General features: G+C 53.0%; 1 protein-coding gene across 50 annotated transcripts in view; it reads left to right on the forward strand.

Moving 5' to 3' along the window:
* Positions 1 to 14,902, forward strand: part of CELF4 (CUGBP Elav-like family member 4) — a 317,087-nt gene that overhangs the window by 70,891 nt on the left and 231,294 nt on the right. For 45 of the 50 annotated variants that reach the window (XR_004228581.1, XR_004228583.1, XR_004228582.1 and 42 more), the window contains exon 2: positions 12,852 to 12,934. Coding sequence is in view for 39 of the 50 variants with exons in the window: in XM_031934509.1 (XP_031790369.1) it covers positions 12,852 to 12,934 (83 nt within the window). In the remaining 11 variants the exon portion in view is untranslated. Of the gene's footprint in view, positions 1 to 12,674; positions 12,734 to 12,851; positions 12,935 to 14,902 lie in introns of those variants that run through there. The other 5 variants (XM_023207663.2, XM_023207664.2, XM_023207665.2 and 2 more) reach the window with 1 other exon arrangement.

Genomic DNA, 14,902 nt, shown 5'->3' on the forward strand with positions numbered 1-14,902 from the left:
GGAAAGGAAGGGAAAGGAAGGGAAAGGGAGGGGAGGGAAGGGAAGGGAAGAAGAGGGAAGGAGAGGGGAGGGAAAGGAAGGGAGGGGAGGGGAAGGGAGGGGAAGGGAGGAGAGGAAGAAGAACAGAAAGTGAGAAAGCCAAAGAAAGATGTTGAGGAAGGCACCTAGGGGACTGTTGAGGAGGAGATGGTGCTCTTACAGGCTCCAGCCCTTCTAAACCACTCCAGGGCCCCCAAACCTATTCTGTTCAGTCTTTGAACATACAGAGCTTTCCCTTAGCACACCCTTCCCTTAAGGCCACTCTGGGTTGGAGATTCACTCAGATGTCCCTGCAGTGAGTTCTCCCCCTGCCAAGTTGACTAACCTCCTTCTCAAGGCTGCAGAGTCCAGAGTTCAGGACATGAGATCTGCAGGCAGCCTGCCCATCTCACACGCTGGCTCTATCAGGGACCTGGTCACAAGATCTCGGGCAAGTCTTTAATTTTTGAGTGACTCCATTTCCTCACCTGTGAAATGGGGATGATAAGTCTATTTTATAGACTTACATTACATGAGTCAAAACATAGAAAGCCCTTAGAACAAAGCCCAAAATACAACCAAAAATCAGTAAGTGTTTGCTGCTATATTTGTGCCACCAATAGGCCCTGTACAAACTTTGGCTTGATAGGTGTGTTGGTTGCACACTCATCACCTGGCCTTCCAAGCATGCTTACTGATAGTCTCTTTTCTTTTCTTTTCTTTTCTTTTTTTTCTTTTTCTGAGACAGAGTCTCACTCTGTCACCCAGACTGGAGTGCAGTGGTGTGATCTCAGCTCACTGCAACCTCTGCCTCCTGGATTCAAGTGATTCTCCTGTCTCAGCCTCCTGAATAGCTGGGACTATAGGCGCATGCCACCGTGCCCAGCTAATTTTGCATTTTTAGTAGAGATAGGGTTTCACCATATTGGTCAGGCTGGTCTTGAACTTCTGACCACCTAGGCCTCCCAAAGTGCTGGGATGACAGGCATGAGCCGCTGCGCCCAGCACCGATGGTCTCTTTTAAAGCAGGGGGTATGTATTTCATGGCAAACTGTGGGCCATCAATAAATGGTTGTGAAATGAATGAATGAATGAATGAATGAATGAATGAATGAATGAAGCAAGCATCTTTTCACTCCATCCACAGATGACAGCACCTCCAATCCCAGTCACATGGTTTGTTTGGTCTTATGTAACAGTCAGCTGATAAGCTGGCTTCATTTCTCTCTTGGTGGGCTCTGTGGGCATGTGGGTGGGTCTCTGGGAAGAGAAAAACTAGAGCTAAATGCTGGGCTCTGTCTTACCCCATAGGCCAGGCTCCCCATTTACCAACTCCTCCGACCCACCTTGGGCACTCCTTGAGAGTCAGCATGATTGCAGGATGACCTGGAATAGCTCTAGCCCTCCCCAGGACTGGGGCCAGCTGGCTCTAGAGCAAAACCCAGAGCCCCTGCTCCTCTGAAAAATGAGAATGCTGCTTCCTTAGGGCCCCCCTGGATTTGAGGGATTGACTCATTGAGGCTGGCATCCTGGTCACAGTTGCTGACTCCCTCTTCACCGCAGCCGTCAGGTTAAATATTGCTAAATGCCTTGATTGAACTTATCATATTGGTGTTGGGTGCAGCCCAAAGCCCAGCCAGAACAGTGGCTTAAATGACCAAGATCATGAGAGAAAGACACCCTCTATCGAGAGCTGGGCTGTGGCCTGCCAGGACAGTGTGAGATTGTTTTTCTGCTTTTAAAAAGAAAATCACATTTTCCAAACATTGATCCTGTAATATGGGACTCCTGGCTATCGGTCTTTTCAAAATAGCCTATCGTGGATGCCGAGGTTGGAATTTCTTGGTTATGCTTGTTTTTTTAAAAAATTTTGTTGTTGTTGTTCTTTAAGTGAATTAGTGCCTGTTAGGAAGAAACCAGAGGAGAGAGGCGAGATTATTTCACCTCACCAGGTGGGTCCTGAGTGCCACCATATGACCAGACCCTGCAATCAAAGAGGGGTGGACACACCCTCCCCTCCTGAGTTGTGTCCAGCTCAACCCAACTACTCTTATGAGACCCTATCCTGGGGCTTGGTAGGGGGCTCCAGAGAAGAGGTCCAGCCCTGGGAGCTGTGGTCTAGTTGAGGGACAGGATTCTCACAGATGAGAACAGCGGAAAGCTGCTCAACCAAGCATTCATTTGAGGACATCAGACATTTTTAAAGGAGACCTAGCAAGGGCTGAGAAGCTGGGAGGGTTACAGTGAGGAGCTGCAGCTTGAACAGGGTTCAAAGGATTAGAGATCTGGTGGAGGGCCCGGGAGTGGGGAAGGCACTCCAGACATGGGGAGAGAATAAGCAAAAGCCCACAGTGAGATGGTCACACACTGCTGGGGAAGGGAGGCATGGCTTAGCAGTGTAACCCAAAGGGAGGGTCTGTCCTAAGAAGCCACAAAGGGACTTACAGGTCCACTGCCTTGCTGGTATGATCTATTCGCCTTTCACAGGAGAAGAGTCAGAGAAGCCCATCACACACACACACACACACACACACACACACACACACACACACACACACAAGCACACACGCACACAAATCATGCAGGCAGAGAGCTGTCCCTATGGATATATCAGGGAGAGCTTCAGGCCAGGGGATAGGGACAGGGGCTTCAGAGGCAGTCCAAGGACAGAGTCCTCCGAGCTTCCCTCTGCATGGGGAAGACGCTCCCCCTTTGAAAAATGACCCCCATCTCCACCTCAGCAGTCCCACAGCCTTCCCGGGGGAAGGCAGCAGAGGAAAGGATGATGTTCTTAGGCTTGGGTTTACCCCATGGGGGTGGACCCAAGATGGCAGTGAGCGTGGAGAGCTCCAGCAAGGGGAATTTTCTACCACTCATTTTGCAAGCATTTGCCGAGCTCGCCGTGCAGGTATAAGGCACATACACAACCCAGCAAATGATGCTAGCCACTGGAGCCTCAGATGGGGCACGGTGTGATTCTTACGTGCTGAGGAGGTCAGGGTGTCAGGCCAGGGCTGAGCCACGTGGCTGAGGTCAGCTAGTGAGGCTGTGAAGTTCTGACCAAACAGGCCAAGAGGGAGAGGGAATCCGGGCAGGGGTGGAAGGAGTGAGGCAGAGGCTCAAAAGCTGTTGGTGAGGAGGGAGGTGGTTTCCCTCCCAAACCAGTGAAGATGCCTAGCTTCGTCGGGGGCCCTGTCTGTCGCCCATATCACACAATTCAGCGATGGTTTTGGTCTTGCCAAGGAGGCCTCTGAGAGCCCCTTCCACTGTGGGCCGTCCCCACTGAGTTGAGCCTGGCTTCTCACCCTGGTCTAAAAGAATTCAAACAGGAAGATCTAAACTCCCCTACCAGGTTCATTAGAAAGGAACATAGTTCAGCTTCTAGGTTCTAGCAAAGAATTTATCCTGGCACTCATGTGAGTAGCAAATGCCCCAAATGCATTTGAAATCCACCCTTGATGCTCAGCTAGAGACCTCTGCAGAGGAGCCCATGGCGTGCCTGCCTTTGACATTTGAGAGGGTACCTGTGATAGAGGAAGGCCAGGCGCCACTTCAGCTGACTCTACTTGGGTCCCTGCAGGAAGAAAATGAGGTCACCCTTGAGCCCCTTATCCCAAGAGAAGGCCACAGGATGGGGGGTGGGGAAGGAGGACCTTTCCCTTCCAAGGACCCTTGTGTCTCCCTGAGCATGGCCCATCCTCACACTGTCCTCAGACACTGCCTAGGGCTCCTGGAGGGGGAAACAGGAACTGAGCCCAAAAATAGTCATCAGGAGACCCAGGGTCTCTGCTCTCCCACTGTGGCCACATCTCAGAGCCTCTCCCAGTCTCAAGCTTCTGAGCTGTCAGATGCTGATAATACCCCTCTGTCCCCGGACTATGCTGAGGTGTAAGAATGCTGAGATCATGCACATGACAGCACTCTGGCAAATCAAGTCCCTCTGCTGAAGAAACACATACCAGGGAGCACCCTCATGCTCTCTTGGGGACCAGTAGGAGCTGCTGGCCAAAGAAGAGGTGCAGAAGCAGGCCCCTGGCTGCAGGAACAAAGCCCAACAAATGTGGTCAGCTGAGCAGACTTCACTTCTGTAAGCCCATGTTGGAAAGGCTGACACCCACCCTGGGCCAGTCCCTACTTTCCTGAGCCTCATGGGCCCATCAGCCCTGGCCAGGCATGGAGGAGCTCTTTGCTGAAAAGGGGGACAGGCCATCAATCTGTCACATCCACTTTGTCTTTTTTCACAGTGCTATAAAGATGGAGCAGCCGACACCAGACATGTAATTCTCAAGCTTTTAGGGCATAAACAAGAGCAACTGGCAGGGAGGGACACTTGGCAAAGGATCCACGGGCTGGTCCTTTAACCCTCTGAGGTCTGCACCTCCTTGTCTAGAGCCAGTTAGGTCCCTCAGTCTGAACACACTGCCCTGAACTCAGCAAGGAAAGAAAGAGAAGGTTGGTCCCTTTCCTGGGAGATTCAAGTCTAGCTTGAGGAAAATCTGGACCACCCATTTCTGTGCACGTCTCTGTCTTGTGGGTACAAAGGGCAGAAAGAGTCACAGTGAGCCATTTATTTTCCCATACCACACAGAGGAGTTTAACTCAACAAAACTCATTCGCACTCTAGAATGGGCCATGTTCTTCTCCGGAGTTTCTGATTTAAAGAGAGGAGACTCTGGAGGGCAGTGCAGAGCCTGAAAGAAGAATGCATGGCCAAGGGGGAGATTTCAGCACTTGGAGAGCCCTTAAAGAGGGGAGCAGGCTGCAGCCTCTGATGCATTGGCTTAGGGGACCATCCCTCTTCCCCCTCCCCCACCTCTGCAGTCCCCATAACCCCTGTCCCCACAGGCTGCCTCCTCTGAGGAAGATGGATGGCTCCTGCCACCAGGGGCCTGAGCGATGTGTTGACTTCCCCAGACCTCATGGCCCACCTTTCCCACACCCCCATCCCTGCAGCAGCCACTTCCTGCTGCCACTCCGCTCACTCTCACCCAGCCAGAGGCAGAATGGAGCTCAGCAATCTCTGCATTCTACACTGTCTGCCACTGGTGGAAACGGGGCCCTGGGGTGAGCTACTCCTATAATAGAGTATTTACTTTCTGGGCGAACACATACAAATGCAAGGCAGACAAAGACATGTAGGATTCTAACTGCAAAATGAGAAGGACCATTGCCAAGGGCTATGAGAGATGTTGGGATTGAAGTAGTCAGGGAAGGCTTCCTGGAGGAAGGAAAACTTAGACACTCCTAGAAAGTTACGTGGGCTCTCAAGGAGTGAGGCGCGGGGGAAGGCAGCAGAGGAAAGGATGATGTTCTTAGGCTTGGGTTTACCCCATGGGGGTGGAGAAGCAAGAGGAAGTCAGAGATCTATTCTGTGGGTGGGGAATCACTGTGTCACACGGAGAGAAGACACTGCAGGAATTGCTGGAATACCAGCACGGAGTACTCGGAGGAGTGGGAAGAGAGAGGGAAGAAGATCTAGGTGGAAAGAACTAGGGAAACAAGAATGGCCAGGAAAGGTCCTGGGAAGATGGCAGGAGGGTCAACCTGTGGCTGGACACACAGAGAAGAGCGGAGAAAGTGGCACAGACCCATGGGGTCTTTTTCACATCTGTTACTCAGTCCTGCTGAGCCCCAAGAGCCCAGCCTCAAGTTGTTCATGGTTGAGGTGAGAAAATGAGGCTCATCCTTGAGGCCGACCATGGGCAGAGGCCACACGCGAATCCACAGAAAGTGAGACCACAGTGGCCGAGGTAGATGCTCAGGGCTTCATCTTGGAGTAGGACCTAAGAGGTGGGTCTTAAAGGCTGTGTGGACTCTGGCACTCAAGGTGGGAGGATGTTTGCAGAGGAAGAATATGTACATGAAGAGCTGCTCTGTAGCTGCCTCTCCCTCAGGTGGCAGCAGAACATCTTCTTCAAAAACGTACCAGGAAGACTGCCTTTGCCCACCCAGAGCACGAAAGACAGAGCCTGGATGGGGGAACAGATGTGACCTCAGAACATCAGTAACCCTGTTCCCAGTGAAACTGGTGGACTTTCCCTCCCTCCCTCTTGCTATCCACTCCCAGAGATGCTACTATAACTTCTCTGCAGTGGCCTACATGTTTTTTAAATCCTCCAGGTGATTCTCAGGTGCAGCCGGGGGTGAGGATCACTAAGGAATGATGCTCCTCAGCTGTGATTTCAGGCACCATGGCAGGTGGATGAGTGGAGATTTGGGGCAGAGGGGCCTTCAGGGAGCCCCTTCCTTGGCCCCTAGGTCTGGTTAGTGGGCCTCCTGCTCCCTTCTCATTCCCCACCCCCCAGCTTTTTTCCACTTCCTCCAGGCCAGCCAAGTCCAAGGCCTAAAGGATCTAATGTTTTATTAAAGTCCAGACCTTCCTATTCTAGGGCCACCTTCCTCTGGCTAATTCTGTAATTCAATTAGTAGGAAGGCAAGGCCCAGCTGGGGTGGGAGGAGGGAGAGCATCACATCGGGAGCCTTCCCTTCTGTGATGATTACACCCCAGGCTTCGGCCCTGTTCAGAATTGGGCAGGAAATTGTACTTCCTTCACTTCACAATGACAAGGGCCTTTTATCCCGGCACATGGGGGCTTTGTAAATTACTGCCATCTCTGTGCAATTAATTCTGCTGCACTGTGTTTCCCCTCACATGGGAGAGGGCACTGCCCACCTTCTTGGGCACAGCAGCACCCCTTGCACCATGGTCTGCAGGCTGCCCATGTCGGAGAGGGGCATCTGCCACCCCTGCATGCACCCGAACCTGACAGCACCCTCCCGCTGCCCACGCTGCCTGCCTCTCCCTGGCCCAGTGCTCACCTCTCTTGCCACACTCCTTCTCCCTTCCCTCCTCACTCTGCCAACATTTCCCAATCTCCCTTCAGTGCCCCAATCTTGAATCTCTTTCCCCCACTCCCATAGTCCCTCTTGGTCTCCAGCTCACAGACACCTGAACGAGCAGCTGGGCCCTCCATTTAGTCGTATGGACATAGAAGAGCCTGTCTCCACCCTCACCGAATTGAAAGTCTATTCAGAGACAAGGCATCAAGCTGGTAAATGGAAGGGATAAGTAAATAAGAATGGTAAGTGGGAGAAGGTGACACGGCTGAATAAGGAAACATGCATGCGGGTCAAAGTATTCAGTGTATGTGACAGAATCTCGAGCATTAGAGGACAGGCAGGTCTGTGCTGGCCAGAGGAGGTGGACACAGGGTCCCTCTCGGCTGAGGAGAGGAGGTGGGCACGGGGTCCCTCTCGGGTGAGGAGAGGAGATAGGCATGGCGTCCCTCTCAGGTGAGGAGAGGGTGCTGTAGGGAGCCCAGGTGTCAGCTCCTAAGGGCAGCACTGTGGTGTGATTTCTCGCCCCATAGTTCTGTTACCTCTCTGCCCCCACCCCACCTTGGATGATTTCCGAAGCTGTCTCGCTCCAGAACAGGCTGCACGTCTATCCTGCTTGATCCCATGACTCAGGAAGAGGTGGGACAGAAAGCGCTGACCCCTAAAGTGTGGTAGACTCTGTAATGAGCTGATGCTGGGAGAACCATCCCAGACACTGGGACAGGAAAGGGGGCAGCTCAGGGTGAGGTCCTAACCCACCCAGAGAGCCCCTGGATCACTTGGGTGGCTCTCCCTCAGGTCCCATCAGAGTCACACAGCTGGGAGGGCCCTCGAAAATGAGAGGGCGAAGATGGGGAGGTGGGTGCACTATCATGGATTCCATCCCCCAGACACCAACCCCCAGAACTCAGAGCCAAAGAACCAGAACCATTTACATTTCCAGCTTGCTGAGCCGAGAGCACCTGTGTCAACCCCCAGCACCGCAGCAGCCAGCCCCAGCTCAGAGGAAGCTCTGAGGCAGGACCACAGCCACCCCACCAAGGATGATTTCCCTCATGAAGTATATTTGCCAGGTGGCAGATGTGCAATGATCTTTGTCTCCTCAATACAGGCCATGGGCCCTGCATCCTGTCGGGCTCACCTATTCTCACCCACCTCCTTTTCATTTCATCCTCCTCTTTTAGCAAAGATTTTTTTTTCCTTTCAAGTTAATTGTGCAAGTGATACACGAATACATTCTGGGTCTAAATGTGTCAAACAAAACAAAAAAAGTGAAAGTCATAGGAAACATACCCCCCTACTCCCCACCCCGTACTCCCTGTTTTCAGTTTGGTGTGACTTCCAGACTTTGTCTTTCACCTGTAAATACAGGTGTGAGTATATAATGGGCGAGTTGATTGTGTCTCCGTTGTACATACATGGCGTCTATTATTTCACAACTTGCTTTTCCCATCCGACAATGTGGCTTTCCATGCTGGTACACTGAGGGTCGTTTCAACTTTTTAACTGCTGTTGGGTATTCACAGTTTAAAAATGAAAACATTCCTGTCCTAAGGGACATTTAGGTGGTTTTTAGGTATTTATGTATTTATTTTATTTTATTTTATTTTATTTTATTTTATTTTATTTTTTGCTATTCCAAGCAGCCACACTGGATCCTTGCTGACTCCTCTGTAAGCACAAGTATATGTGGATCGTAGGATCAGGACTTGGAGGGGATTTCTGGGTCTGAAGATGGGGAGAGATGTATACGCCACCAGCTATATCCCCAGGAAGGATGAGGCACCCTCCACAGACCTTCTCAAGACTCAGCTTTCGAAGCCCGGTGCTAGCCTCTGTCCCACGGTGCTGGCCTCTGTCCCACACTGTCTTGTTTGTTAGGCAGCTGCTCCCTGAGAGAATCCCGTTTCCCACTGCAACTGTGAATTCCCAAAGGCCCCACCAGGGATGTCTCTGGGGACACCTCAGTACCTCATAGGAGAGTGTTGGGCCGAGGCTGATGCTCCCCACCTTCCCGGCTTTCGGCTGGACACCCTCACAGCCCACAGCCCCCTCCTCAATCCCTGCGAGATGTGGAAATGAGCCACAGGAAGTCAAGGCCAGCTGTTCTAGCTGGGGGTTCTGTGTGTCCCACCCCCATTCCCTCTCCAGCAGAGAGCAGTGAGTGTCCAATGGCTGATGCTTGGGCACCCTTTCTTCCCCAGCCCCCCAGCCCCCACCCCAGGCCTCTCACCATCCACAGCACCCTGTGATGGTAAATTCTCCTCCTGCAGCTCCCTCCCCACAGTCACCATTCCCCCAGGGCTCTGGCCTCAGCCAGGGAGCAGACTGGTCCCTTCCTTTGAACCCCGGAGTCAGCGTTAATAACTGCTTATCCGCATTTGCCTTTCTCAAAGAGCCTTAAGATAGCCAACTAATCTGCCGTGCTGGCGTGTCAGCCGCTGCATCAGACAGGCTGGAGATGGACCGGGAAGGGCCCGGGGTGGGACTGCCCAGTCAGCCTCTGTGTCCAACCACTCCCGCCTCACAGAGGTGCAGAGGGAGAGAAGGAGGGGGCTTTAGCACCTCTCTAGCTCCTGCTTCACAACACTGCAGCCTGCACTTACTGAAGCCTGCACAGGCTGTTCATACTCACTGGCAAGTAGGTCTCCCCACAAGCTTCTGAGGGCCATTACTTTTCCCATTTTACACATGAGGAAACTGAGGTGGGCCCTGCCTGGGAAGGGGCTCTCCTGGGCTTCTCTCCCTGCTTCCTTCTTTCATCTCTGATCCTTTCACAAATACATTCCTTTTCCACCTCTCTGAACCCGAAAAGGGAAGGGAGGCAGGAGGAATTTCTACACTGGAAGGGGAGGAAAGGAGTTTTCTTTGGGTGCAGGCTGGATGGTGGAGGAATCAGGAGCTGCAATCGTTTATCAGCCTTTTCTGGGATCAACTTGGGGGTGAAGGGGGAAGCATGGTGAGAGTGCACTGTCAAGTTCAACAGGCTCCTGAGAGCTCTTGGGGCAAAAACCCTCCCATCAGGAACCCGCCTATCAACCCTCGGGCAACCTCTGGCCCTGCCACCACTATGGAAGTCCAGTGTGCCTCAGTGTCCACACATCTTGGACAGCTCTCAGTAGCCTCTGAGCACCATTTCTGTGCCTATTGCCCCCACCAAATTAGCTGAGGTGTTCTGGCATTCAGTACTTTCAAGGAATACATATTATCCTGCACCCATATGCTGGGCACTGAGAACCAAGTAGAAACAGAACAAAGCCAGGCTCCTAACCTCATCTGAGCACGGGGAGCCTGCCCATCAATGAGCAAATATATGTGACTCTGTCAGGGAGTGATGGGTGCCAAACAGAAAAGGAAATGGGACAAGGAGTCCGGGTCTGTGTGAGCGCAGGGCTACGTCAAATAGGGTGGTCAAGAGAAGCGTCTCTGAAGAGGTCTCATTTGAGCAGAAACCAGAGGGAAGGGAAGGAGCACACTACGCTGATAGCAGGTGTGGGGTCACGGGGCCTTTCTGGGCAGAGGAAAGACTAGTGCAAAGACCCTAAGGCAGACTGCGCCTAGCGGGCTGAGAAGTAGTGAGGGGGCCGGTGAGTGGGGCCGGGGGAAGACTGGAAGGAGATAAATTCAGGGGGTGGAGACGGCAGGGGGAGGTCACCCAAGGTCTGGAGGATCCTGAAAGATTCTCGTTCACAATAAAGTTGTGAGCTCTCTCAAAAACTGTGGCAGAAATTCCTGGAAGATGGACAAAAGCAACAGATTCCTTTTCCTCTGGAATCCTTTTCTTATTATCTTGGGCCATGGAAACAATATGGTCATTTCCTCCTCCTACTCCTCCTCCTCTTCCTCCCTCCCCTTATCCTCCTCCCTCCAAACCTGCCCCTGACCTTGTCCCAAGCTGGCTTGCCTGCGTGCAGCAGAGGCAGTGGCCACCTCCTGGTTGCAGGCAGAGGACAAGGCCAACAAGGGGACGGGAGGAAAGACGCCCCCGGGAGAAGCAGGCGGCAGCACGAGGGACGACGTCACGGGGGCCTCTGACCGCTATTCATTTCAGTCCCCGGGTGTCTCCATCAATAACCGTCTGCCAGTGACCAGGAAGGAGGAGGACGGGAGAGGGAGGAGGGGCGATCTGGTGTCTGGAGGAAGGGAGAGATGAGACAGAGTGGGAGAGAGGCTTCTCCGATGCTTCTCCAAGCCTGGGGCAGGAGTTGGGAGGTGGGGAAGGCAGAGGGGGCACTGGGAGCTGAGAGTCTCTGTCTCCCAGGCTTTTCTCCCTGCTTCTTTCTTTCATCTTCATTCCTTTCACAAATACATTCCCTTTCCACCTCCTCTCTGAAGCCAGAAAGGGAAGAGAGGCAGGAGGAATTTCTACATTGGAAGGGGAGGAAAAGGGTTTTCAATGGGTGCAGGCTGGATGGTGGAGGAGTCAGGAGCTGCAGAGGACACCAGGAGCATTCTGTGCGCGGCAACCAGAGTCTAAAGCAAGCCTGGTCACAAGGGCTGGCGTAGGTACCAGACTGGCACCAGCAGCCTGTGGGCCTCATGAGAGGAGGGCCTGGGCCATGAGGTCTGGCACAGAGCCTGGCACAGAGTGAGAACTCAGGAAAAAATGGCCATGGCAATGACCAAATGGCTGGCTGTGGAGATTGGCTGGGGATGGACTAGACCAGCCAAGGAGGGCTGCCTGGAGTAGGTAGAACTTGATCAGATTCTTGAACAATCGATGGGTTTTGGAGAAGTGAACATGGGGACAAAGGGCATACCAGGCGAGGAGGTGGTGAGAGCAGAGGAATGGGGGGCAGAAGGGAGCACCGGTTGTTGGGAATGTGGCCTTGGATAAGATCATGTGAGAGAGCGAGAAACAAGAGAGGCAGCAATTCCACAGGGTGCTTTCTCTGGGGCCATGGGTGGCTTTAAAAGGTCTGAGGTGACTGTTCCCCAGAACATTCAAGCCTGCTTTCACCATAGTGAGCTTTTGAGCTTTCCCCCATGGTTTTGAGCCTTGCAGGCCTCCCAAGCCACCTTCAGCCACATCTGCGGCAGAGGAAGAAGGCCTGACACTGGGCACGTTGGGCACCTTATGAGAACTCCCAGAAAGACTCCCCCATCCCCACTCTCTTGGCCTTGTCACCACACCTAAAGGACAGCACTGAAAAGTCACCCCTTGAGTATGTTGCTCTGTCAAATCCAGATTCCCTGTCGATGGGGTGGGGAGGGACCCAATTAGAATTACTCAGCGGGAGAGCTAGACTGAGCCTTCTCAGTTCACAGGTGGGGAGACTGAGGCCAGAAAGAGGATGTGATTTGTTAAGGTCACCCAGGGAATTAAAGGCAGAGCAAGGGTGATCTAGCGCTGTGCCTCGGTGGCCTGGATATGCCCTAGAAGCCCTATGACTTGGAGGGGTGTGAAGACCACCTGTCACTGCAAATTAGACAACAGGGGTTGGGACTGGGGACACAGGGTACGTTTATTTTATTAGGAGGGCCTGGCTTGGGGTACCCTTACAGACTGAGCCTTTATTTGGAAGGCTTAGAGGAGCCCTCCACCATCCCTGAGGGAGCAGCGCCCAGCACTCCTACTGGCCAGAAGGAGAGTCCATGGTCAAGTGTGGCTAGAGGTGCTGGGGGTGAGGGGTGGAAGCTGCCCCTTCTAGGAAGCGTAGGGACTGGCGCTGAAACAGGGCAGAGAGGTCTGAGGCACCAGGGGACGGGGTAGGGAGAGAACCGTAGGGAGGGGGGGTGTAGTGGAGGGAAGATGCAGGGTGGGGAGACTCCGCGGAGGGAGAAAAATAGAAAAGCAAAGGGAGGTAGGAGAAGCAGACAGCCGGGAACACGGAGAGGCAGAGAAGCTCCAAGAAGAGTGCACGAGAGAGAAAGAGAGGTGGGGACAGGGACCGAGCGGCAGGGAGGGGCGGGAGCCTGGAAGGCGGGCGGCAGGGCGCGTCGGCGGGCTCGGGGGCTCCCCACTGACCCTTCTCGGCGCTTGCTTCCCTCCCCAGGCTGCGCCTTCCTCACCTACTGCGAGCGTGAGTCAGCGCTGAAGGCCCAGAGCGCGCTGCACGAGCAGAAGACTCTGCCCGGGGTAAGTGGCGCCCGCCGCGGCTCAAGCGGCCGACGCGCCGATAGGGGGCGACTTCGGGAGGCCGGGCGGCCGCGCGCCGTAGGGGGAGAGAGCGTCAGGGCGCCCGCCGCCCCCGCCTGCGCTCGTGAGCCCGCGCGCTCCCCAAATCGTCGGGCTCTCGGTCGTCCGGGCCCGACGGGATCGGGGCAGGGGCCCCACTTGGCCGTGGCCTTGAAGGTGGAGCCTGGACGCCGTTCCTGCGCGGGCAGTCTGGGGCGAGGGAACGGCGCGTCCCGGGGCACCGGCCGGAGCCGGGAGCTGCCTCCGCCGGGCCCGCGGGCCGCGTGCGCGATCGTGTCCGCCCATCGAGTCGACGCCGTCAGCTCTGGGCGGGGTGACTGGGGGGCGGCGTGGGAGGGGGCGCCGCGAGTGAGATCACCGCGGTTTATTTAAGGAGCCAGCCCTCGTCTTTGATAAACTATCGCGCCTCGGCCCTGGTTTATAGCTTCTGTGCGGGGGAGAAGAGAATTATTTATGGCCCCCCTAACTGGGTGTGATATCAGCCATGGCTATTATCGAGGCTAGTTCATCACCATAAAATAAGAAGTGTTCTTTGGGTCAAGGGTCTGCGCGGTCTCTCCTGTGGGTTCAGAGAGATGGGGCGGTGGTGAGAGGGGAGAGATATACGGCTGCTGAGTATCTAAAGATAAATGGAAAGATGTGTGTTTGTGGGCATAATTTAAAGAATTTCTAAATATAGTGTTGACGCTTATACAATGGACACTGCAGGGAAGCACGTGTGTTCTATAAGTATGCACACCCATGCTTACACATGCATGTTTACATTCTTACCAAGCCAACCGTATGTAAACACACGTTTCCATTTCTACCCCACAGCGGGAAAGGTTAACCAGGTAGAAGGAGAGAAAGTGCAACTCCGGGCGGGGGCAGCCTTCCTTTGCATCAAAGATCTTTCTTTACTCGTTTAGGAGTGGGGAGTGCTGAATTACACAGGGCCTTCCTTCCATTAAGACAGTCTTTGTATTGTATTTTGGTATTTGTGATTGCAAAGCACGGGGCTGAGTCATCTTAATAACATACCCACAGATGCAAATATATGGAAATCGAGCACCGCACAGATTTTGTGTGAAGCCCAGCTCTGGCAGGGTGGCCATTCCCCAGTTGTTTTTTCAGTGGCGCAGCTACATGCACATATATTATAGTAATTACTTTCTGGGTGCCCTCTGTAAGATGGCAGAAATATGCTCCACATCGCCCCGTGTTATGTGTGAAGCATAAAGCCATATTGTAGGATAATCAAAGGCTTCTGAGAAAGGTTTGTGCTGATTAATAAAGTGTTTATGGTACTTTGTTTTGGGGGAGATTGTGATAGATATTTTAGAGCCACCCAAATGGAATAGAAAATACCACATTGTTATGGGAGGCTCTTCATCAGCTTGAGAGAGATTGCTGGGGAGTTTCATGATGGCTAAAAGCCGGAATCAGATGTGGAAACAGAAAGACAGAAGGTGGGAGGGGGAGGTTTAGGATTTTGAAAGGGGAGAGGCTGGGAACTGGGAGTATTTCAGTAGCAAGTGTGGATTGTTGAGGATCTAACATTAACTTGTGGTTGTTTATTTTACATATAATAGAATAGCTAAATGATGGAGTGTATTAGTTCTTTAATAATTTATAGAAATACTTTGATGTTGCAGTAATTATATTAAAGGTCACATATCAAAGGTAATTTGGTTGAGCAGCTGTGATGGTTTCGCAGAAGCAATCAATATCACTGTCCGTGGTGCTGATTTCACCAAGGGGCCTGCCAGATTAAAGAAGGCTTATTACCAGGCAGAAAGGCCCAGGGGAAATCAGGAGCACATTGGAGCAACGCGCCAGCCCCCCTTCCACCGATAATTAACACTGTTCCCCATAATCTGTGCTAATCCTTCATACTAGGAGATCCAGTGGCATTTTTCTGAAATCACA

Source organism: Piliocolobus tephrosceles, chromosome 18 (assembly GCF_002776525.5).
Source record: "Piliocolobus tephrosceles isolate RC106 chromosome 18, ASM277652v3, whole genome shotgun sequence".
NCBI classification, from domain to species: Eukaryota; Metazoa; Chordata; class Mammalia; order Primates; family Cercopithecidae; genus Piliocolobus; species Piliocolobus tephrosceles.